Genomic DNA, 25,777 nt, shown 5'->3' on the forward strand with positions numbered 1-25,777 from the left:
ATGGTGGCATTTGAATCGGCAAGATGCGCGATTCATTCCCTGCATTTAACTCTTGATACTCATTGTGCGCTACCATTTCTTGGCATTTACATGGTGACATTCGGATCGGCAAGACGCGCAATTCATTCCTTGCATTTAAAACCTTGATAATCATTGTGCGCGACCATTTCTTGGCATTTTACATGGTGGCATTCGAATCTGCAAGACACGCGATTCATTCCTTGCATTAAAACTTTGACAATCATTGTGCGCGACCATTTCTTGACTTTTTCATGGTAGTATTCGAATCGGCAAAGACGCTCGATACATTTCCGCATTTAAAACTGATGTTTTAGATCGCTTGCAGAGTGTGCGATCATTTCATGGCATTTACATATCCTTGTTGAAATCGGCAGTGTGCGAGATTCATTTCCTGCATTTAAAACTAGGTGATAAAATTCAAGATGTTACATAATATGTGCATATTAAGTCCTTAATACAATTCCTATTGTGTTCCAGGAAATGTTCAGATTACTTTTTGTCCTCTTGTAAAAAGACCATGTTTGTTCTGAAAACATAATTCTAGAAGGATCTTATAATCCTAGACAATGTGTAACATTTCATGAAAAGTTTCATTGAGAAGTTGTATTAACCATTCATGATTCCTTTCCAGGTGCCTAGATTTCTTGATGCCTAGTTAGAGTCTAGTGCTATGCCATTCATGTTTATTCAGTCTAAGTGTTACTTCATGTTCCGAGTATCATTGAACTCTAGATTCAACAAAGTGTTATTTCATGTTCCGAGTACCATTGAACTCTAGATTCAACAGAGTGTTACTTCATGTTCCGAGTACCATTGAACTCTAGATTCAACAGAGTGTTACTTCATGTTCCGAGTACCATTGAACTCTAGATTCAGCAGAGGGTTATTTCATGTTCCGAGTATCATTGAACTCTAGACTCAACAGAGTGTTATTTCATGTTCTGATTATCATTGAACCCTAGATTCAACAGAGAGTTTTTATGAACCTCAATGTGATTATATATTGATATTGTGTTGTTTACCCTTTTGCTTCCTACAGGTCTCCTTCACAGCTGTTCCCTTCCTAATCCCCTTTTCCCCACTTGGACTCTCTTAGGCTCTGTGATATTTCTATCAGAGTTTTGGAGCTGTCTTGTGGTGGACATGTTGGGAACGTCCGCAGACCCAGAGGATCTGGTCTCCCTGACAGATACTAAGTAGCTGGGGGTCAAAGGAGGTACCCTACCCAAGTGTTATCTTGCATTTGCTTGTGACAAGGGAGGTATTGTTGAAGTTAATCAAGTTCCTAGGCACAGGCGACTAGCCATCTTCTCAGGGATCAATACCTCTTCACGACCAAGACTTTTGTTCTTTGATCTGGGGGCAGTTTTCATGCTTCCTCAAATGCTAATTACTCACTAGCAGAAGTGGGGGAATAAAGGCAAATGGACCTCTGGAGACTTAGGCAGGGAAAATGCAACTTTCTAAAACTTTCTTTTCCAAAATATATATTACAAATACAACGTCACCAGTAAATTGGGCTTAGAGTAAATATTTTTAGAAGTTCAAGAATGAAGTTTGTGGGTGTTTCCTTGAAGGAGCTAATACTAACATTATTACATTTAATATTGCATTCCAGTGCTTTCCTATGGAACGTCCACTTACTACAGTGAAAATAACTTTTGTGTTTTTTCACTGTGAGGACAATTTTAACATTATATTTTTAAATGTCCTACTTTTACAAACAGTGCACTTTTCCTTATGGGAAGCATGGCCTTCTTAGGAGTGACTTATTATTATTTAGACCTGTCAAAAAGACAGGTGAGGCCTATCAAAGAGAGTTATTTTGTTAGGTCATATTTGCAGTTTAAAACTGCACAGCTAGGCCACACTGGCAGGCCTGAAGACAAATTTTACATTGTCACTGGAGTGGATGGCACAATTGATGTTGCAGTCTACTAGTGAACTTAGTGGCCCTGGATACATTTTTGAACCATATACTAGTGACTTATAAGTAACTTAAGTATACCAATTAGGAATATGTCAATTAGACCGTTTATTAAAGGGTGAGTACAGGCACTTTACTACTGTTTCACAGCTGTAACATGAATAGAATTCTGTAACATGAATAGAATTCTATATAGTGTCCAGCTAAATGCAAACATTCTGGGGTGAGCGTGCAGAAAAGGATAATTCCTCTATGTATGAGAGCACTGAACCAGAATCTTAAATGATTAACCAGTGCACCTCATAATTATCAGTTTATGGAGGCTTAATACTATGTCCTTGGACATCTGTTTTCGCAATTATCCTCAATCACTAAGTTTGAAAGAAGTAGAGAAATCTAGTACTATAGCATGGTCTTAAAACCCTAAACATTCTTACTTTTCTATTCATTATCTTTGTAACTTGTATTACACCCAGATAGTAGTGTGGCTCCTTTAAGGCATCACTTTTTCCTGACAGCCTCTAATTATGTGTGAAGGATCAACCCATAGGCACAGCCCTTGGCAGGCTGCGGCACCAGAGTTTCTGGACCCTCTCAGTCCATGTATCCACAGCTCCAGGGTAGCAGTAGAACAAAACTCAGAATCTGCAGAGGTCAAAGGAATAACTCAGAAAGCAGCCCTCTCTTCTGCCATTTGTCCTCTGAATCCATGATACACTAAATAATTTTATTGCAAGCAGTTGTTCTTGACCCAGGACACTAAGAAGAAATCAGTGAACATACAGCTTAATGAGCTCATATTAATTTTGTCTTACATTTATGTTTGCTCCCAGGTGATACTTGAGCATGAGGCAAGATACAGCTATACGTCAGCCAAAAGTAATGCAATGCAACAAAGGAGGGAGGCTAGAGTCAGATGTGCTCCAGCCTACTCGATCAACAGATTGTGAATGAAGACAACAGTTCAACAGAATAACTTTAAAGCAATGAACATGATATTTCCCTGCAGAGAAATATAAAAATGTATATCCAACTATATATCATCTATATATCATAGTATGTAATTATTACCTCTGTATAGCCCACAATGTAAAAATGTTTATTACTAAAAAAATGCTTATCGGGGCATGGCCAACCGCCATGCCCGTGTAGATGTGATCCACTGCGGTTCCACTGTGCATGATGCAAACTTGGAAAATACTGCCAAGCAAACTTAAGCATTTGCCACCTAAACAACGGAATGAATTGAGGGAACTCCCAGGAATGGAATCGCTATGATGATAACTCACCAAAAGTGATATAACTCCCAGTGCTGCCTGTGAGACCCCTCATTCTGCAAAGCAACACGGCTATGATCGAGGGTGAACCACATCTGCGATTGAAAAGGCTGATATTCATCACCTGTTCAAGGGCACAGGAGCCAACAAGGAATCCCTGTAGCAGTCAGGGGAATCGGACGATGACTGCCAACCTCATGGGACAACTGACTGCATTGTTGGCTGACTTAGCAATGGTGTCCAGCTTGGACTGGGAGCTACATGTAAATGCATCTGCCGACCTGGGGGCTTCATCAGATAGTGCTGGAGTTGTTAGGTGAGTGCCATAACTCACGCTTCTCAACCGACAAAACATACTGCCACTGAGGTGGTCACGTCACTTTTCCCGACAGCCTTACTGCCCCCAGAGCCGCTAAACACTTTAATGCCACCGTTTCACCAGCAAGGACCCCCAGCCAACTCACAGGCCACAAATATTACACTGGAGAGACCTGCGAAATAAAAACCCATATCAATAAACCCAGGAAGCAGAGACACTTACAGAGTTTTCCTCCCCACTGTAGCACCACATTGCAGGACTCAGGGTGAACAGCCTTAGTGAGCCTGGGGTAAGGCATAGGCACCACCATGCAATAGCTCCCAACAAGAAACTGACAAAGCCACTTGTGCTGGCTGCTGCCCATCCTCCCCCTCCAGAGAAGATAGCGAATCTGCCATAGCTCCACCAGCTCAGGCCTACCTGTGCACCTGATGGCACTAGCAACTCAATGGCTACTCTGACTTGTGACCACAGTAGCATCTGTGCCACCAGAAAAGACGCAGTCTAACAGGGTATTCAGCTTCTTCATGACAACAGAGTCAAGAGACCTGGGAGAGAACCACAGCCCCAATGCAGCAATGGCTCTGATAAAGGAAGACCTTCTCTCCTCCCTCTGCAACTTTAAGAATGAGCTCAGCGAAGAACGAAAGGCAGATCTCACCTCCTCTCTTGAAACCCTCAAAACAGACCTTACACGTGAAAATGAGAATAGAGAGGGTGCACTGAGTGGGTCTGCTGACAACTGGAGAAGGGAAGTGCCCCAGAGACATTCTTGATAAGTTGCATTCCCTTAAAACTAAAGAACTGATACTTCAAACAGCCAGAAATGTAGATGCAGTCAAGTAACAAGGAGCAACATGCTCTCTCTTTCAAGACATTGCCCCAACCACTTTGGCACGAAGCTTGCAATTTAAACCGGCAACTTACTGGTTGCGCAGGGACCATATCAAGTATAGCTTGACCTACCCCTTTGGCATAGCCTTCGAATTCCACAATAAACTGCACCATGTTATAGATCTGGAAGATGCTGCATCTCTGCTGGGACTGGCTCTTGCAGGTCACCAGATAATGAGAGAAGTGGGTCCACTGCAGCACTCACAAGAACACAAGCCAAAGAGACATGGCAGACTTCATAACAAGGGAAACAAACTGGCAAATTACTTTTCTTCGAGTTGAACTACACACTTCCATTGCATGACCACAACAATAGTGAATCAATGGATCAAACAACTGAAAAACAGCCCAGCATCTAATTCTGGAATGGAACTATTGAGGGCCTCCTTGAAACCTTAGCGATGCTATGAACTCCTGGATCTGACTCAGATTGAACAGGACTACAAGTTACTGGCACATTCTTTGGTGACTAACTGCTGCCATTCTCCAAACAAGTAGGCCATCCAAAAGGAATCTACAAAGCACAGTAGTGGACTTCGACCCTAAACGCCTGCACTCATTGGGTTTGATATACGTTTTTACTGTTATGGGGAGACTAGACTCCCATGTTTTATTTGTTTCTTAACTTTAAAGTTCCTACATGTCCGGAAACAGCAGAGTGGGGGGATGGGATGGGTTGGCTGGGGGTAATGGGAGGGGTGGGACTGGTGTGGTGAGAGAGTGTGTGGAGTGGTGATCTTATGTTTACTTCAGCTTTCAAAGAGATAGGCCTATAGCTCACTACCCATATTTCCAATACCCATGGTTCTAACCACTATCATGGAATATTAAAGGATTTAATTTCCTGGCTAAACACTATAAAATTTGGAAGTAAATCCAGGATGGATGATAATATATAATAGCGTTACAAGAAACTCACCTTAAATGCAGTGAGAACTACAGATTGTGTCACAAGGCGTATCCACTAATCTACAAACACTCAGCTACCAAACACAATGGAGCAGCTCTTCTTTTTCATTCATCCCTAAAATTCCAAATCATGAGTTTCAAATCCCATAAAGTGGAAAGAATGCTCAAAGAATGTCAAGGGCTTTATTAAAGCATGCAATGGCACAATGCCACAATATATGCGCCAAATTCGCGCCAAGCGGAATTCCTCCTCCCTGTCCTTTCAGTGTTTGGTGGATTTGCAAAGGGGGACATAGTACTGATGGGTGAATTAACCTCATCTAAAACTTTGGCCTGGTTAGTACTCATACCAAGGGTCATATACAGGCACCTTCACCACAAATATGAAACATGCACTTCGACAACTGGCCTTGTTAGATGTGTGGTGAACAGTAAATCCCACCACTCAAGATTATACCTTCCTTTCACCCTCCCATTGCACATACTCCAGACTTGAACATTGTGCTCATCAACCAATCTATATAGCATACCATAATCACCAACAATATCCATCCCTTTGCAATCTCTGATCATGGTCCGGTTGAGGTCACACTGGAATGGCATGCTCCGAAATCTACCTTTGGTAGATGTTTTTTCCAAACCCTCTCACGCGGGATATTCTCTTCCAAGACGAAATCCATAAGACAATTAGAGACTTCTTCCAGACGAGTGACCCCTAGGGTACTAACCTCTTCCTGTCATGGGACATGTATTTCACTGATGACCACTCTTACCCAACAGAAGACTAATGAATGACAGGATCGGAAACTGAACTTCAGCTGGCTGAGCAGGCCTATAAAGAATCACCCACGCTTGCCCTTCAGAGAAAGGTTACAGCTACATGAGGTAAACTCAATGCTAACTACACTAATAGGGCAGAATTCACTTTGTGGTATCTCATAAAAACCACAAAGGAAAAAAGTTGGTACACATTTAGCGAACAGTTATGAGCCAAACAGGAAAGGGAATACATAGGACAGATTCAGGGAGACTCTGGGGAGGTAGCCCAGACAAGAAAAGGGATAGCTAGGGCATTATGCCACTTTCATTATATACTTCAGGCCCCACGAATACTAAGGTTAACACGCCTAGAAGGAGGATACTTGCCCTGGAACACACCCACCAAAAATTAGCTCCTTGAAAGGCCTCATCAGCACCAAAAAAGTCCAAAGGGCCATTGATTCCCTTAAGGTTCATAAATCACCGGAGCCTGAATGGTTCAACGTTCAATTTTTCAAAACCTTCTGCTCTGACCTAGTCCTGCATCTGATTGCCCTCTTTAATCAAGCAACAGAGACACACACAATTACTTCATTAATGGGTGAGGCTCTAATATTTGTCATCCAAAACCTGGGAAAGACCCCTGCTACTGTGCATCATACCGACCAATTGTTTTGTTTAATTTAGATGCCAAAGTATACACTATATTATTAGTTAAGAGATTGGAAGACATTGTGTCAGATCTGATCCATCCAGATCAATCCAGCTTCATCAAAGAACAACAGACTCATGATAACGTAAGAAGGCTGATACAGCTGGTCAAAAAAACAGCCAAAAAACAGATCCTAATCATGCTTCTAGTATTGAATGCTTGGAAAGCTTTTGACTGGGTGGATTGACCCTTTCTATTTCTCACACTACTCCACTATGTTTCTGGGGAATGCTTTATTCCCTTAGTCTACGTTAACTTTGCTCACCCTGGATCTAGGTTATTAGTAAATTGGACGGCCTCCAAATACCTCAATTTAAAGCATGATATGAGGCAGAGTTGTCCCCTTTCTCCACTCTTATTTGCCATCAGTATTGAGACCATAGCAGCTCAAATACAAGCAGTATCCTCAATTATTGGCTTAACCTTCGGCTCAGTGGAACATGAAATATCCATGTTTGCGGACAATGTCCTCCTAACTTTCACCTCTCCCCGAACATTACTGGCAGCTCTGCAAACAGAACTCTGAAATTTTAAAGGTAGTGCAACTAAGGGTTCTATCGGAATGGTCCATGAGAAAATCCAACAAACACTGGCTCCATGTGAACAGAGCAGTAATAGGGAGAACAATCCGGGATGTGCTGTGGGTACCTAAACCCGTTGACTATGTAATACCTATTTAGGCACCCCAACCAGAACCATTCTAACGGCCTGGAATGAAGCAACCCACTCACATGGCTTTAAAACATTTCCCTCTCCCTACACCCCTATACATTACTATACGGCCTCCAAATGGCTTTAATACCAGTATCCTTTGACTTATGGCACGAAGGGGGCTGCCTAACCTTCTCAGACCTCTTTCATGTGTGGGAAGTTCTCACTTCTTACAACTGCTGATGAAACTTTAATTTACCTGCAAAGGAGAGATATCATTATTCACAATTTAAGCCCTGGGTAATGCAACCAGAAATGTGGTTAGCAGCCACTAGGAATCTGCTACCTCTAGAGAAATGTGTACGGTGACTGGGGGCACCCGAGTGCATTTCCTTTCTCTACTCACTTCTATCTTTCACTGCCCGCACTTCTACCCCTCACCACATGACTTTTTGGAAACACACCTTGGGGATGTTGATTACTATAGACCAATGGTGCAAACTCCGGAATGATATCCCCAGATTTAATCATTCTATAGGTCTATGATAAGTTTAGTACAAAGTGCTTTATGACTGGTATCTACACCAGGCAAAATTGAAAAAAGTTACCCAGACATGTCTAATGTCTGCTGGAGAGGATGTGGACTATTGAGAGACTTTTGACACATGTGGTAAGACTGTCCTGCAATACAGCCTTATAGGGCAAAAATTCTGGCATAGATAAGGGTGATCCTGGGCTACCCTGTCCTACTCACCCCGGAATTTGTTCTTTTAGGTCTGCAGGACAAATCCCTTAAATATCAGACATTGAGAGACTGCTCCATACAATGGTTGGCCCTAGGGGTGGCCAAAACGGCCTTAGCAGCAGCCTGGAAAAGACCCAATGCCCTTTCTATTTCACACTTGCATGCCCGCCTTTGGCCAGGCGTCACTATGGAAAGGATGACAGACATTCTTATAGGCACTCGAAAAGGATTCAACTATGTGTGGAGACCCTTGGTGCGGTTTCTTTCCATTGGGCTCCCACTTTTCTCCTGCCCCATGCACACAAGGGCACTTCATCTCTTTTAGATTTGACCCATCAGCATTGGGGCCAACTTCGACCCTCCACCATACTCGGACAGATGAGGCCTCCCGGCTTGCCGGATCCCACTTACCACACTTCAAGAGACATCTTAGCAACTCCAAACATGCACGCAGTTTAGTTGTTTCCTTTGATTTGGGATATATGGGAGAGGGGAGTTACACTGGGCGCTACTATTCCCAAATTGTGATATAATTTTATGTCTACAATTATGAAGATAATCCTCCTTTTATTCCTTTAGGATATATATGGAAGACCTACCTGTAAGACTCTGTATCTGACATTGACATTCTTATCTGTGATTATGGTCTCATGTCATGATATTATGATCAAAGTATACCTTATACCTGACAAAACATAAAAAAAGAAAGTTTGTCAAAAAAGTCTTACCAATTTTAGCATGTTTTGTGCTTGAGGATTGACACTTCTCCTTAATTGATTGAGTGTGTTAACAATCTCTTCTTGAACATCTTCATTACTGGTGTCGCGTATTTCCAGTATTATTTGCTGCAAACAATGTTGATAATTCGATAAGAGTATGAAATTCAAATGCATGATAAGAGATAAAGGCATTAAAAAACATAACATGCATAGTATCAATTCATTAGACCTAGTCACCGTTATTACTACTAGCATTATCATAATACCTACTCATGCATAAAACAAGCAGTGCGAAACCCAACAGGACTTGCCACATCATAAGTGAAAGTGATTCTTCGATGACTGATATGTTTCTATGTGCGATTGTGTGGCTGGGCATCTGAGTGGGTGAATGGGGGAATGCGTCAATTTGGACTGATGCATGAATAATTAGGTATATAAATCAGTGAGTGACAATGCTTTAGCAATGTGTGAGTGAGTGCATGACTATCTCAGTACTTGAGAAGTGGAGTTTGTAAAATGATGTATAGATGCTGAGAGGTTACATCAATGAAATCTTGAACAGCAGTTGAAAAAATTATAAAATGACAAGTACTTCCAAATACACAAGCATTACCCAAGGACAGATGCATTGTATTGCACTGAGTGTTTATGTATTGCTGCACAGCACTGCGTAGAATTGAATAGTATAACATTTTACATTGTTGCATCATGTTTTATAGCATTGCACTGTATAGGATGGTTTTATTAAATAATATTGGATTGCAGACTAGTGTTGCACTGTACAGCACTGTTGCATTCCATAATATTGCATTGCATTGAATTCCATTGTATACATTTACACTGTAAATCATAGTTGGATTATGCAGTATTGTATTGCATTGTATTGTACTTTATCGTTACCGAATGGCTCTGTCTAATGTCACCAGTGGGTGAGGTTGGCTCATGAACACTATCTAACCAATGAGAAATAAAGTTCTCATGGGCAACACTTCCCACTTTCCAGCACATCCTGATTGCCTTATTGCAAAGTAGCACACATAGCACTATTCTGAGGAAAATCCATCTTGGTTGCACCATTCTGCGTCTGGAGGTATCGTATATCCCAGGCATGGGTGTGCTTACGGAAATGGCCACTCCTCTCCTTCTCAAATACAATAAACATGTTCTGCAAGTAGATTCCCCTTGTACTGGGTTGCTGCCAATCTGGCTACAGACGACCCTGAAAATAAGGACTTCTATTTTCCAGTTTCTCCTTTACACTTACCTGTGAATGGGCAGGTGTCACCCTGGTCCCGTTTAAAAAATTAAGTTAATGAACGCTCGCCAACTACCCTTCCTGAGGTCAGAGGAGTTACATACCTCATACCCATTTCTCTGATCCAAATTCTTAAGCCATTTTTCTGCTTTGGGAGCATTCTTCACAGCTCATTAAAGGGAAGTGCTGATAAGCTGATGCTAACTAGCCCACTAGAGGTTCAGGCAGACAAAGTGTAACTGTTTAGATGTTACTTTTCCTAAATATTTTAAAAAAATATCTGACTTCTCCCAATGAATTGGATTTTTATTAAACATTACAAATAGCAGCTCACCCAACTTTTGTTTATCCCAAAGCGAGGATAGCAATTATTATGTACTTTAGTTTTTTCTCAAAGGAGTAGCTATAGTCTTTTACAATGAAAATTGCTTTTGGGGTCTAGTCAAAGTAGGTATGTGCCAACAATAAATTCTTCTGTGTGCCACTTTTAATTACTAGGCATCCTGCCTTATGGATGACAAGGTCAACTGACGGTGACTTGTTTATTATTTATAAATATGGTACTTTCCTGTCAAAAGGGTTATTTTGACAGGTTTTCAGCAGATTTAAAAGCAGCAGAACCCAGTTTACAGCGGTATGCCTGAAGTCATGTTTTCTTTGGCAGCCTAGTGGATGGCACAGCATGTTCCATAGTCCAAAGTTTACAATAAACTTCCCATGCCATAGGTGTACTTTTCAGCACCATATACTATGGCCTTACTTGAAAGTTAAATACTTCAAATGGGGATTAGCTGATTTTACCATGTTTAAGGGGTCAAAGCACTGTGGGGCTTGACAGCAGTGCCCCAGTGTTAAAACCCAGCAATAACAGTCTTCTGAGTCACCATGCGAAACAATAGATTTTCTCACAGGTTTGATAACCATTTTGTTTTACCTACCTAAGCAAATAATTGGCAGACTGTGCATAGAGTGTTTTATGAAAAATGTTTTTCTGTATTCTGCAGCAAATATTATGTATGTGTGGGAGCACCAAGGTGGACACTTCTTTTATCAAACAATGCAGTTCCTGTTATTGTCTCCATAACTACAGATCAAGCTGAAGAGGGGAGGTTGGGTTTTTTTTGGTATGAGGAAGGGTAGCAGGTGGGAATATATTTATATATTAAACTTTCTGGTGGTCACCAGTAGGTAGTTATAATTAGTACCTAGTTTCCACAGGAAAAGCGTTTTTTGACTTGGCTATAACTTTGGTGCTGTTTGACGAATCTTCACAAAATGTTCCAAAAAAAGTGTGCTCAAGGGACTTGTTGTGCATGGAAAGTTTCAGGGTGAGCCTTCAAGTGAGACGGTAAAACAAAATTGTGTTTCCTATGCTAGTTCCCATAGACTCTTTAGACATGCCTGCAGCCCGAACTGCTGGATGGAATTGCTCACAATTTGGCCAAAAGTTAGCTTTCGGTCTGCAGATCACCATTGTCTTTTTTGATGTAAATCTGTTCAATAGTTTGAGAGAACTTAAAGGAAATCCAAATTTGTGTATATAGGGTTGTGACAAATTAGCAGATACTGCCTATCCTGGGGACCACCCCCTCCCTGGAGCAACATACTATTTAAATATTAGAGTGGCCCTGGAGACCCCTCTGGCCCCACCACCTCCCAAGGGCTATGTTTTCAAGGTATGAGGGCCCCAGGGATCACCACCTCCTTGGGGCAACATATAAATTGAATAGGAGGGGTCCTCTGGAACTCTTGGGCCCCAGGAATCGAATCCTCCTTGGGTAAATGTCTTGCAAATATTCAGTGAGGCAGCACCCTGGGAAACTCCACCTCCTGGGACAACAGCTGAGAAAAACATGGGGGGTCCTGAGGACCCTGCCCAGGCATTGGGAACCAGCACCTCCCCGGTGCCAAATTGAAAAGAAGGAGGGGGCCACACAGCCCCCCTTGTGGAGCCATTTATGACCTTGGGGATTGCCAGACCCTAGGACCATCTCCTGCTATGTCCGAGGTTCCCACCCTTGGGAGATAGTTGTTTGACAGCTGACAGCTCCCACCAAGCAAAAGCAAACATAACTCTGCTTGCTGAAAGCGGGAGTTTTAAAACTGCTTCCTCTTGTTGAAAGCAGAGATTTCTTCTCTTTCTCTGCTTGCTCACATGTGGACAGGGAAAGAGATGAAAACACTGCTCCAGCAAGCAGGGGGCTGCTATTTAAATGAGTTCTCTATTTCCGGGAGCAAATGTTGCTTCCACAGGAGATGGGAGATGGTAAGACAGTGGGGTCCTTGAGGCTCCCCGTGGTACCCATACCTCTTACCTGGGTGCTCTTGAAGGGGCCATAAATATCTGGCAAATCCTGGGGGATGGGGTCCCCGGGGCCGAATCGACCTAAGGAGGGGGGCCATGTGGCCCACTCCTTCATTAGAGTATTTATTTGGCCCAAGGACGGTGTTGGTCCCTGGGGGGCAGTGGAGAGGGTATTCTGCACAGCCCTCCATTTTCTTTAAAGACAGCCCCAGGGAGGTGGTGGGGCCTAGGGTGCTTCACAAAGCCCCCATTACATTAATATAATGTAGCCCAGGAAGCTGGTGGTCCTCGAGGCGGGTCTGTGTGCCCCCCAGATTTTTTTTTAAATATAGCCATGGGAAGGTGGTGGTTCCTGGGGCCCAGGGGGTCTGCATAGCCCCCCTCAAATGTATACATGGTGGAGGCCCCTGGGGTGGTCTGTGTGACTGGCCTATATTTATTTTTAATGTTGTCCTGAGGAGGTGGTGGTCCCCGTCAAAAAACAAAGGTTATAGAGACGTTATGGTTAGATTCTGAATTTACTCACAAAAAAACATTGAAATTCAGCAGTTATAGTTATGGGGAGCTCAAGTAACTATAACTTGTGCCCTAAGATAACTATCATCCTTTTCACCCCTATTTTGGTGGGTACGGACTGATTGGGCTCTGCTAACCAGGCTCAGCGCCAGTGCTCTGTTTAAAAGGTATACGATAATTTGGTGCAATTACAATTGATTCTGACAACCAACCTATAAGTCCCTAGTATATGTAGGGAATGTAGTTTTTGAGACCCCAATGGATTTTAGGCACTTAAGGGTGCACTGCTGTGGTGTTTGCTGTCATTTTAAAGCCAGCCCTGCCTTGTAGGTGGATTTTAAATTGTTTGGTTTCACCTCAGAGTAGTACAGGATTAAGTTTTGGGACATCCAGAAAGTCAGTGCCCAGCCCTAGGTTGACTTTGAAGATATCTCAGTTAAGGCACTAGAGGGCTGTAAACAAGGTAACAAGGTAAGTACCTTTGAGGAGCTATACAATTTGCTCATGAGGGAGCATATATGAACTAAATGTCCATTATAGTAGTTGCACCAGTATCTGGGTGACTGGAAGCTTTCTAGTCCCAGGGAACTAGGTGAGGAAGCTGATGAGTGGGTTCGGACCAGGGTTTCCAGGAAAAACCAGGGGTGATCGAAAGAAAGGAGGACAGGTCCCCTCCTTGGGGAAAGCCGTAGTAACCAAGTCAAAAAAGTAAAAGAATCATCTAAAGGTCCACAAAAAACCTGCACAAGGAGAGGGGACCCTGAACCATTCCACTTCCAAGGGGATGGAGTGTCAGGGTAAAACTCTGATTTGCAAAGGAAGGGAATGTTTTGACCCTTCAAAGGCAGGGAAGTGTTTTTACTGCCTGCAGGCAGGACAAAAGAGAGGAGATGATATCTGCTCCAAGAAGCCACCAACTGGCTTGCTAGTGTAGGTGTTGGTGTAGAAGGTGACCCAGAAATGACTAAGAGATGCAGAGGGGTAACCTTAGTATCAGTGGGTGGGGTGAAAGTGACAGCTGTGGCAGCCTACCACCAAGCATAGAGAGGTACAGACAGAGGTCTAAAATCAACACTCCTGCGGTTGAGTCTCTAAGAGATACAGGAGCCAGTGTGACCATGGATAGGAACAGACTTGTGTCTCCAGAGCAGGCCCTACCTGGTGTATTTCACGAGGTAACCTATGCAGACACCAGAGCCACGTTCTATCCCATGGCAATGGTGAGCATGGAATGGGGAGGTGTGACAGACCCTAAGAAGGTAGTTGTGTCCCCTGCCTCCCCAATAGAGTGTCTACTTGGACATTATCTTAAAGCTTCTAAGTGATCAGGATTGGAAAGGAAGGTCCATGTGCAAATGCTAAACTTCCCGGATGGGTTTGTGCTGTGATTAGGCCACCAACTGCACATCAGTGACTGTTGGATACTTGGACCCTGGAACAATTGGCCAAGCCTCCAAGAGAAAGGGAAAGGGCACAGAGTCTCGTGAGCCAGCCCAAAGCGCTTCAGAGATACAGGAGCAATCAAATCCTGAGGGGGAGGATCTGGCCTCTGAGGTAGGAATTCCACCCCTACAGGATCTGTCCGACTTGGCAAAATTGCAAGGAGCTGGTGACCCTTCCAGAGAGGAGTTGTGTCAGGAACAAAGTGTCCCACTCTTGAGGGCCTATGGCAGACCACATCCAGGCAAGAACTGGGTGATGTCAATGGATTCCACAAGGTCTACTGGGATGATGGAGTTCTCTATACTGAGGCAAGGGACCCCAAGCCAGAGGCAACCATGAAAGTGGTGGTCCCTCAGAGGTACAGAGAAATTCCTCCGCACTTCAAGCCAAGACATACCATGTAATAGGCTAGTAAACTATTTATTTTGCCCCAGCCTGCCCGCCACAGTAAAGGAGTTTATGCTGACATCAGACACAGATGCTTGTGCTTCTGAGTTGCGGTGCAGTGAGTGTTGAGCGAGGCATAGACTGAGGGAACTGCTGAACTACAGAAAGGCTGTAGGTGGACCAGAAATGGCCAGGTTGAGATCCTGGCCCAGTGCCCAAAACTAGAAAAGCCCTACAGAGGCATGGAGTCCAGGTGATGCAGACAGGCGCACCATTAGGTATTGAGTGGAGAGTGTGTGCAGAGAGTATACAAGGTGTAAGGCGCAAGAGGTAGATGGCAGCTTTGTTTGATGTTTTGGGCATGGGCCTGGCAAATTTGCCATTTTGTCTGCCTTCCTGCACCTGCCATTTGCAGTGCTCTCACCCTCCTCACATTCACACCTTGACTTGCCCTGCTCTGCTTGTAGCAGAGAGCCAGTTCTGCCATTAAGCATACCTAAACCTTGCACCCTCCTGCCAATTGCTCTCCAGTGTCTTAATATTTCCTTTTTTATCTTTTTGCCTCATCAGTTTTGTTTACCTCCTGTGGCCTCCTTTAGCCTCCTTCAACCTACAGCCAATAGATTACACTCTAGAGCTCTGAAGGCACACAGCTTGATGATATTTAAGGCCCCTCCAGAAATGGATTCAGTACACAGGGTCATAGTGCTCTAGCACCCTACAGTGCTTGACTGTGCTCTCCTTTGCTATACAGTGATCTATGGTATTCTATGGTGTGCAGCTGTGTGGTGGAGTGGTGAGATGTGGCAGCAGTGCTATTCCTGCAGCCATAGTGTTGAGCCATAGCGGGTTAGAGACAGTCGGACTAGGTTACAGTGTGGTCCATCTTACTCTGTGCTCTCCCCTGACAACTTGACTGGAGTTGTGCATTTCTAACATCTCACCTAGCACACTAAAGCACTCATTATGTCCCTGGTGGTCGAATGTGGTGGTAGTACCATCAACAGGCTGGCGGTACATACCGCCACATCACAAGATTGGCAGGTTGGCTGCAGCCAACCCACCAATTTACTTTCATACCGCCATGGCGGTATGAGCTCCCGGGCCAGGGATGTGAATCCCCAGACCGGCGGCCTACAGAGTACTGCCCCTGGCATTCTGAGCCAGCCTACTGCCATGTTTTCCATGGTGTTAGCAACACCACGAAAATCATGGCGGTAGGCCCTACCGGTGACAGGGAATCCCTTCCCTGTCACCGGTAGGCAGCTCCCCACCACCCCAACACTCACCTGACACCCCTCAGCCCCTCCATCCAAACTCAGCCCTCCCCTCCATACACACACTAAGGCCCCCACCCCCTGACATTCAGATAATCCCCCATACCCCTATAAACACACTAAGCCCCCCACCCGCCCACACACATGCACTACATGCCACCCACCCTGCCCCCTCCCCTGTTGGATGATCACCTTACCTGCTTCGGGGAGGTCGTCCGGCAGGAACGGGAAGGGGCACTGCGCCCCACTAGCTGAACACTGCCTGACCGTGCCACAGGTCATGATACAGCTGGCGGCATTCAACTGGCATGGCAGTGTAGGTGGTAGCAGCGCCAGCTTACCACCGTCCACCAGTCTGATCACTGCTGGATTTCCACCCTTATTGTAGTGGAAGTCCAGCAGTGCTCATAATCTGGTGGATGGTAGCCGCAGTGGCGGTGTTTTCGCAGCCGTCAACGCGGCGGCAGGCGGCTTTTACAGCCAATGTCTAAATGACCACCTAAGTGTAGATTAAGGTACAAAGCGGAGAGGTACAAAAGGTGGAAAAAAAGGGGAAAAAATGTAAAAAAGGCATTCCAATTCACCTTCTATTTGTACTCGCTTTTAACATTGTGCACAGTATATTTTTAATTGTCAGTGATCAGAAGCATTGTCCATTGTACCTTGAGTTGCTGAGCTGATTGAATGTTCTTTGGAAGCAGAGGAGAAAATATATGTGAGTAGAGCTGAGTGCTGTACAAATCGGTAAGACCTTGTAAGACTTCATAAAGGATTTTAGGAAACCTGCCCCTTGCTGAACACAGCATGACAGCAAGAAAGTTAAGGTCAGAGAGACTATTCTCTACAAGATTGTCTCAAAAGACTAAACCAAATCCATTAAGGAATAAGGCTGTATATCACAGCAGCTTATCAGGTCATCTACCCCAACATATTTTATGAGCACCAGCAAAAATCAGCTTATAATGGGAACTGATTTATTACACATGAATGTGGTGATAAATGAGAAATCACAACAGTTTGGCCCTATAGATGGTACTGTGGCACAGAAACATCTGTACCGATCTGCTGTATAGTTAGAAAACCTCATAAATGTCTTTGTCCTCCCCGGATGAAGCTAGTATCATCAATCTAGACCCTTCTATACCAGGTTCTACAGGTTCTGTACCACTGGTGAGCCCAGGAAAGGTCAATCTGTGAACCCTATGAGCTGACTCAATTCTAGTGGTGAGTCCTGGTAAAGCCGCTCAGGAAATTTCCCAAGTTGACCCCTTCAGAGACATTTTGTCAGTGGTTGATTATATGCTTCTGGAGATATCTCCGTTTAAGTCTGCCTCCATTAGCATTGATTAACAATCTGTCAGAGAGAGTTGTGCCAGTATCCCAGAGCAAGAGAAAGTCAACAGAACATTTTTGTAGCACACCTAGCATTAATGTCTCGTTGAGATCAAATCTCTCAGCGACAGCTTCTGAGTTGTTGCTAAATCTTCCAGTGAATCTTCCAGGTGACTACATTTTCTTCTCTAAAACACTTCTGTGTCTGTAGAGAATTTTGTTCTGTATTATAACTCTTTTGGAAAAAAACTACAGACAGTTCGGATCATATTTTAGTTATATTCTCAGCAATTTTAAAAGAACTTCCTGTGAAATCTGAAGGGGTGCTTGTTTCAGTTGGTAAGCAGGCTGTCCAAGAAACTTTAATCCAAAATAAAGATGTCAGCCTACAAGTTGGCTGCCCCACTTCAAAAATAGCAACACACATGCAGAAACCAACTTCAGAAGCAGATGTGTCCTCAATGGATCCTCTTTTTATGGAAACTGATTTGCCTCTCCAAGCTGCACAAAGACTGCCCTGGCAAAATCTTGCTATCCCATAACAAAATCCAGGGAAACTGAAGCCTTCCTAATTTTTAAAAGGAAAGAAAACAAGGAAGCAGCAGTGGAAATACTCTGGTCCCAACTTTATTACCAAAAAGAGGAAAGAAGAGAAAAAGCAAAAATAAAGATATGGTTAAGCAAAATATGGGGTTAGAAAAATAATATCGCCTATGGAATATCATCCTATTTTGATCACAGCAGACTCAGGAGATAGCGATGAGACCACTAATAGTGAGACACAATCATCAATGAATATTCCTGAGAAACCTGGTGAGCCTACACTAACAGAGGAACTGGGTTCAGCAGAAAAAATATATCTTTTAACTTCTCATGATGAAAAGTTGTTGACTGCTCTGAACAGTTCTCTGCCAAATGCCTATTTGTTTTTTTACTCAAATCACCAAAAAGAAAAAAAAAGAAGTTTCTTTGGCAGTATTGAACCCAAACTCTTCTGTCTTTCCGCCACAATGTTGGTCTGATCCTCTTTACAACTGTTCCCAACACCTCCAAACATATCTACCAAAATTCCAAGAGAGACTGGAAGATATTACTTGGTTAGATTTTATTACTTTATTTGAGGACAACTTGTCCACCATAAACATTCTTTTTTTGTTGACTCCTCTGGGTCTGGTCAACCAACTCAAGCTGGTAATAAGTAGTGATTTAGAATTGGTGGAACTTCTAGACTCACAAGCAGACAATAAATTTAGAGTTATATTTAAATCACCATCCATTACAAATTTGATATTAAATAACTATGGGCATGATCCCGCCCATCCGCCGTATTACCAGACCGTTATATCCTATGGAATTCGGGATATCTGTCACATTTCGGATAGATTAACCCCCTCCGCCAAAGTTGTAATCAGCCTCAAGTTCTTTATGGCACAAGGTTTTGCCATTGTTCTCTCTCCCCTTAAAAATATGGCATTGCCTGTTGGTTGGAATTGTTATGTAACAAACCTCTGTTACCATGATGAATGGAACCCGACACAAGAAGAGATGGCCACTAATGCAAAATTAACATTTGTCTCCTGCAAAGCTGTTCTAGGGTAGTATCATGCAATGATTATGAAGCTGGTGAAAAAGGATTATGCTACACAATGAGCATCGCTAGCGGGTTGGTTAAATAACGGTAAAGTGACCACTCCAAATACGCCCAAGTGGGGTGTTTAGTAATGTGACTTATTCCATTAAAATAGTGACATGACACATAGAAGGATGTTGCAATAAGGTGAGGAAAATTTGGAATTTGGATGCTAAAGGTCTGGAAGTAGCCTGCCTGCAAGAAATGCGGGCTTCCTCCACTATTGAGGTTGAAAATTACTATGTAATTAGCTACCCTGCCACTAAGTCAAAAAGAGGTTATGCTAGTCGTTGTCTAGCAACATTATTATCTACAAAGTCTACTTTGAAGAATCAGGTCTTTTCCATCAAATTTGTTACAGTTTATTGTATTTCCAGAGCAGAATTCAGGTAATTGTTCTATTTTTCCTTTCATTTTAGTTAATTTATATATTCTACTTGACCAAGACAGTAACTACCTTCAAAGTGAGATTTTTCTTTATATAAACATGATTGTGCAGAAAGTAGGTATCTTAAAGATCCTAACAGTGGGGGATTTTAAGTCTATGGTGTCTAATCATTTACTAGCTTTGTTTGCAGGCAGAGAACTAAGGCTAAAAAAGTGGATTGCTCCTTCTTGAGGCATGCAGGGAACATTGTTTACTTACCCTCAATGGGAGTTTGCAGATTGCTGTTCCAGCACATCACACTCATGTAACAGTAACATCCTCTACAGTAATTGATTATTCTATTAGCTCAAATTAAGTCTTTCCTTCTCTCTTGGATTTAGAGGTAGTAAATAATAGATGGAATGATCATAATCTCTTAATAATTATGATTAATGGAAAAGCTGATTATGTACAGTCATAGCAGATCCCTGCTAGCGATGACGTGTTATTCAATTCTGTGAATGGGAGGTTTTTTTTAGACTGAGAAAGAGAAGAAGTCGTTCTCAGTGGAATTGAAACAAATTGTTAAATCCATTCCTCCTCTAAGTTGTCTGCTAGTTGATATATGCAAGGAGCACATGGGGAATCACGTAAGGGTAAATCCATCTTTGGCAGGCATCCCCCCCAAAAAATCTTGTAAGCATTCTTATAATTTTAATAGATTGTTAGTTGATTTTTAATAAGCTTATTAATCACCTCCAAAAAAGGCAGTATATTAAACATTCCAAAGGGCAAGAAAATGGATATCATGCTTGAAAAGAAGAAGATCTAAGTTGGTTAGAATGTAAAAGAGATCAATCTCCGATAATAGCTGGGTAAACATAACAGAAGCAGCAAAGTTTAAAAATCATAAAGCTTTCTGTAAAATTATAGGGGAGAATTGTTTCTTTCTCTAAACATACGATCAATAATATCACCAGCATAGAATGGCAAATATATATCTGCTCTGTATTTACCAATTTATCAGAAGGGTTAGGAGAATGATACAAAGGTTCTAGGTATTTTTCCAGATGGGAGATGTTCCCCACTTCCTCCTCTGTCTAGACAGGAGGTGTTGCATTATCTTAAAGCTGCCAGGAACACAGGGGCAAGAAACCCAGATCAATTACTTATCACCATTATAAAACTGCATCTGGATATATGGACGTCCCTTTTAGTGGCACTGTTTCGTTACTGCTACAACACAGGAGTAATTCCTAGGTCTTGAAGGGGTAGTAGGAGTCCCCTTTCCATAAAAAAGCTCTTTAAATTCACCTAGTAAATATAGGCAGAATACTCTGTTGGATGCCACAAGAAAGATCATCTCCAAATGTGTATTGGTTAATATTCTACAATGGGTGGAGGAAAATAATATTATACCAATGGAGCAGGCAGAGATTAGAGCAGGGTATTGAACTTTGATTAATATCACTGCTATACATTTTATACTGGAAAAGTATGTGAAGCATAGTATCATGCCTGTGTATGCAGCCTATATTGACTATTCAATTGTGTTTGCTAGGGTTGACAGGCAGACGCTCTAAAAAAATTAAGGGCCTCATTACGAACACGGTGGGAAATCCCACCGTGTTCGGGCTGGCGGTCTTTCCATCAACCGCCAGCCTCTTGGAAAACCCGCCGGCCTTATAATGAACTCCCCGCCAGGCTGGCGGGTGGAGACACTGTCTCCGCCTGCCACCCTGGTAGGGAACACATCGACAACATTGAGGGCGGCTCCATGGGCGGCGCCCCCAATGTTGTTGTGCGGCGGGTGCAGCAGGACCCGTCGCGCATGTCACTGCCCGTAAATCGGAAAGTGACAAGCACGACGGGTGCCTGCACTGGGGCCCCTGCACTGCCCATGCACTGCACATGCCCTGCAAAGTGCATGGGCAGTGCAGGGGCCCCCAGGGGTGCCCCGGGGCACCCCCTCCGCCAGCCTTTTCCTGGCGGGATAGGGTGGTGGCATTTGAAACATTATCCGCAGGGTATCGCAGCATGGCGGAGGGTGACGGCTGCCGCTGGCGGCCGTCACCCTGTTCTTTATATGGCGGTTCGGCCCGCCATGTCGGCTGGCAGCTTTAGCCACCACTGCTGGCATTGCAGGCCAATCCGCCGTGTTCGTAATGACCGCCTAAGTGCCATGGGAATACCTGAGGGCCTTTTGAATATTATTATTGCCCATCATACTGAAACTTAGGCCCATATTTATACTTTTTGACGCAAAACTGCACAAACGTAGTTTTGCGTCAAAAAGTATAGCTCCGGCTTGCCTCATTCCAGAGTACCAGCCAGGCACCAAATTCATGGAATCCCGCAAGCTGGCGCAAAGGGTGGGCTAGCAGAAAAAAAATGACGTTAGCCGGGTGGTGGTAGCGATATAGGAGAAGGGGGTTTTGCACCAAAAAATGAGGTTAGGCTGGTTAGAGGCAAAAAAATGCCTTTAACCATCCTAGCGTCATTTTCTGACGTGAAATCATCCATACCACATGACTCCTGTCTTATAGAGGACAGGAGTCATGCGCACCACTCCAGTGGCCAGCACAGGGTACAAGGGTACCCTGGACATGGCCATTGCACCCTGTGCCATGTAGGGGGGCCTTTCAGGGCCCACAATGGCACATTAAAAAAGCTGTAAAGATACTTACCTCTACTTACCCTAATTACCTCTACTTACCCTACTTACCTGGGATAGGATAAAAAAAAAATATGCAAATGTGGCCCAAAAAAGTCTAAATATGGGCCTTAGTGTCATGTTATGCTAGGAGGTGGCAGGGGTATTACCACGAGAATTCATACACAAAACGGTCTGAAGCAGGGTTGCCTATTTGCACTCCTTCATTTTTTCACTCTATATGTCAGATTGACCTGTTCTGCAGAATAAGGTAGCTGATGATACCCCAAAACTGGGATTGTATCCTTTAGGAACACTCTTTAATGCTGATGGCATTGTTTTGTTTGATTTGACCCCTAAAGGTCTTCAGAGATCCATTGAAACCCTATTGTCATACACAGATGCTAAATTCCTCAAAGTTAATATAAAAAAAAACAAGGTCGTGAGGTTTCAGCCAAAAGGGTGTCATACAAATATAAAGTTTAATTGGATGATTAGTAATTCTACCTTAGAAGTTGTGAAATCCTACCTTATCTTGGGAAAATAATGGTGGCAAATTTGAGTGACATCTAGCATATTGTACACGTATCGTAGAAGGCACTGGCCCATGGAATGCACTTAATGGACCTTATGTAGCAACAGGACACAGGCATTGAAGCCTTCTTTTAGCAGTATATACAATGAAGATTCCTCTGTTCCTCTTATATGCTGTAGAGACAATAATTATTGATCAATAGAATTTTATGCATCAGGTGAAGAGAAATATTCTGCTCATGATTTGCACCTTAAACTGTGTGGTCTCTGTAGAAGCTATACGGATGGAGTTTAGATTGATGAGCACTTTTATAAGAGGACTGGCTGCTATTTTACAGTGATATCATTGTCTATTACACGCTAAAGAAATGTCTTTAAGAAGTATTATGGCTTCAGAATGTGTTGTACCTTCTAAAGAGTCTGGCTCATTTTCATGCAACATTTTATCGGCACTTCAGCACTTTTTTTTGAGTTATGTCCATCTTAAAAAGTATGTAAAGCTTCCTATGAAAATATGTTCCAATGGAAAAAGATAGATGCATGAAGAAAGACGTATTGTTTTAATAATGTAATTCAATCTTGTCAGCCAGCAGTCCCTCAAATGTATCTAAATTATAATCTGGAACATAAAGTGAGAACATGCATAATATTAAATGAGATTGAATTGTTTGGCATTAAGAAAAGTCACAGGTGATGGCAGAATATAATCTGTGAAGAGAGAATATGCACTTTACGTTATTCTTATGTACAGACTATTGAACATGTTATACTTGCATTCCCTGCATTGGAAATTCTGCAACAGATATTGCTGAAGCCAATTTTTGAAAAATGTGGAATTGCATCAGCAGGACCTGCACTGGAGATGATAAACTGTCCATCTAATGAATTGATGTGTTGTAAATGTTTAAATTTTTCTACTCCTTTTTAAATCTGTATTAATGAATGTCATTTTGGTATACTATAGCTCTAATTGCTAGATCTAAGGGGGTCATTACAACCCTGGCAGACGGTGTTAAAGCTGCGGAAATACCGCAAACAGGCCAGCGGACAAAAAAAGGGAATTACGACCCTGGCGGAAACCGCCAACAAAGACTGCCACTTTAACACATCGTCCGCCACGGCGGTACAGACAAACAGCGCAGCGGTCACCGCCAACAGACAGGCGGGAGACAATGTATCGCCCACACGATTATGACAGGCCAATCCGCCACCTTTTCCGGGGCGGATTCTCCGTGGATAAAAACACGGCAGAAACAGCTTTTGCTATGGGAAAACGCTCACCTTAACACACTCCATGAGGAACGACGACTCCATGGAGCCGGAACTCCAAATCCTACCTGCCTTTGTCTTTCTGCTCCTCTACGACCAACAGCGACGTAGGCACAGAAGATACCAGTTAGTACTGCAAATACGACACGGGGGAGGGGGGAGGCAAAAGTTAGGGGGACACCCACCAAACACCCCCACCCCCACCCTCACATATTACAACATACACACCAATGCATTCACCAAAAATCACATGAACAACCCACAATCCCCCCGGAAGAATGCAAAGACAAAGCGAATTTCGGTCAAACATTGTAATGTGCCAATATACATGTCATACAAAAAAATACTGATATATATCTCGAAATCTGTCCTAATTATATATACAATACAAGAAGTAGTGCAGATATGTACACAACAATGTCCGTGCACCAACAGTCCAAAAATGCATGGGCGAGGCCCATAATAGATACCTGACCAAAATCCGAGAGAACACTGCAGGGGCATCAGATAGAAACACTACAGGCACCTCAGGGGGAAGGGAAGGGGGGGCACCTCAGCCAGATGAATGCGAAGCCAGATCCACGACGGGGCTCCATGCCCATTGATGTATCCTGGGGAGTGCAAAGCCACAGTCTTTCAAGTCTCTACAGTGGGTGGGTTGCCCACTGTTACATCCTGGGGAGTGCAAAGCCACAGTCTCACAAGTCTTTACAGTGGGTGGGTTGCCCACTAGACCATCCTGGGGAATGCAAAGCTAAATTTTCGCAAGTATCTGCAGTTCTCTACTGGTATTGGGTGGGACTGGTGCCCAGACAGGATGAGTCTCCCCGTGAAAGTTCATGTCCTGTCACTGTCCCAGCTGCACATGGGATAAGGATGCCTGATGTGGTGGCCTATTCATACCCACACGGTGTTTGCCTTGTTCAGCGGTCTTCACCATGGCAGTCTTTGCCCTGTTCAGCGGTCTTCACCATGGCAGTCTTGGCCCTGTTCAGCGGTGCTTAGCCATGGCAGTCTTTGCCCTGTTCAGCGGTCTTCACCTTGGTGGTCTTTGCCCTGTTCAGCGGTGCTTAGCCATGGCAGTCTTTGCCCTGTTCAGCGGTCTTCACCATGGTGGTCTTTGCCCTGTTCAGCGGTGGTTAGCCATGGCAGTCTTTGCCCTGTTCAGCGGTGCTTAGCCATGGCAGTCTTTGCCCTGTTCAGCGGTCTTCACCATGGCGGTCTTTGCCCTGTTCAGCGGTGCTTAGCCATGGCAGTCTTTGCCCTGTACAGCGGTCTTCACCATGGCGTTCTTTGCCCTGTTCAGTGGTCTTCACCATGGCGGTCTTGGCCCTGTTCAGCGGTGCTTAGCCATGGCAGTCTTTGCCCTGTTCAGCGGTCTTCACCATGGCGGTCTTTGCCCTGTTCAGCGGTGCTTAGCCATGGCAGTCTTTGCCCTGTTCAGCGGTCTTCACCATGGCGTTCTTTGCCCTGTTCAGCGGTCTTCACCATGGCGGTCTTTGCCCTGTTCAGCGGTGCTTAGCCATGGCAGTCTTTGCCCTGTTCAGCGGTCTTCACCATGGCAGTCTTTGCCCTGTTCAGCGGTGCTCTGATATGGCGGTTCGGATACTGACATTGGTGTGTGGCATGACGATCTCCACACTGGACATTGGTGTGTGGCAAGACGATCTCCACACTGGACATTGGTGTGTGGCATGACGATCTCCACACTGGACATTGGGCTGTGGAATCCTGGTCCCTCCTGGGCTGTGACTCTGGCGGTGGTCTTCTGACCAGTAACGATACTTGTGCCCTCCTGGGCTGTGACTCTGGCGGTGGTCTCCTGACCAGTAACGATACTTGTGCCCTCCTGGGCTGTGACTCCGGCGGTGGT

The 25,777-nt window shown here is 43.8% G+C and overlaps 1 protein-coding gene across 3 annotated transcripts in view; it reads right to left on the bottom strand.

Annotated features, from left to right (window-relative positions):
- The window catches only part of LOC138296728 (cysteine-rich venom protein-like), a 225,900-nt gene that overhangs the window by 139,974 nt on the left and 60,149 nt on the right, over window positions 1-25,777 (bottom strand). For all 3 annotated transcript variants that reach the window (XM_069236131.1, XM_069236132.1, XM_069236133.1), the window contains exon 3: window positions 8,943-9,059. In XM_069236131.1, the coding sequence (XP_069092232.1) occupies window positions 8,943-9,059 (117 nt within the window). The remainder of the gene's footprint in view (window positions 1-8,942; window positions 9,060-25,777) is intronic.

This window comes from Pleurodeles waltl, chromosome 5 (assembly GCF_031143425.1).
Source record: "Pleurodeles waltl isolate 20211129_DDA chromosome 5, aPleWal1.hap1.20221129, whole genome shotgun sequence".
NCBI classification, from domain to species: Eukaryota; Metazoa; Chordata; class Amphibia; order Caudata; family Salamandridae; genus Pleurodeles; species Pleurodeles waltl.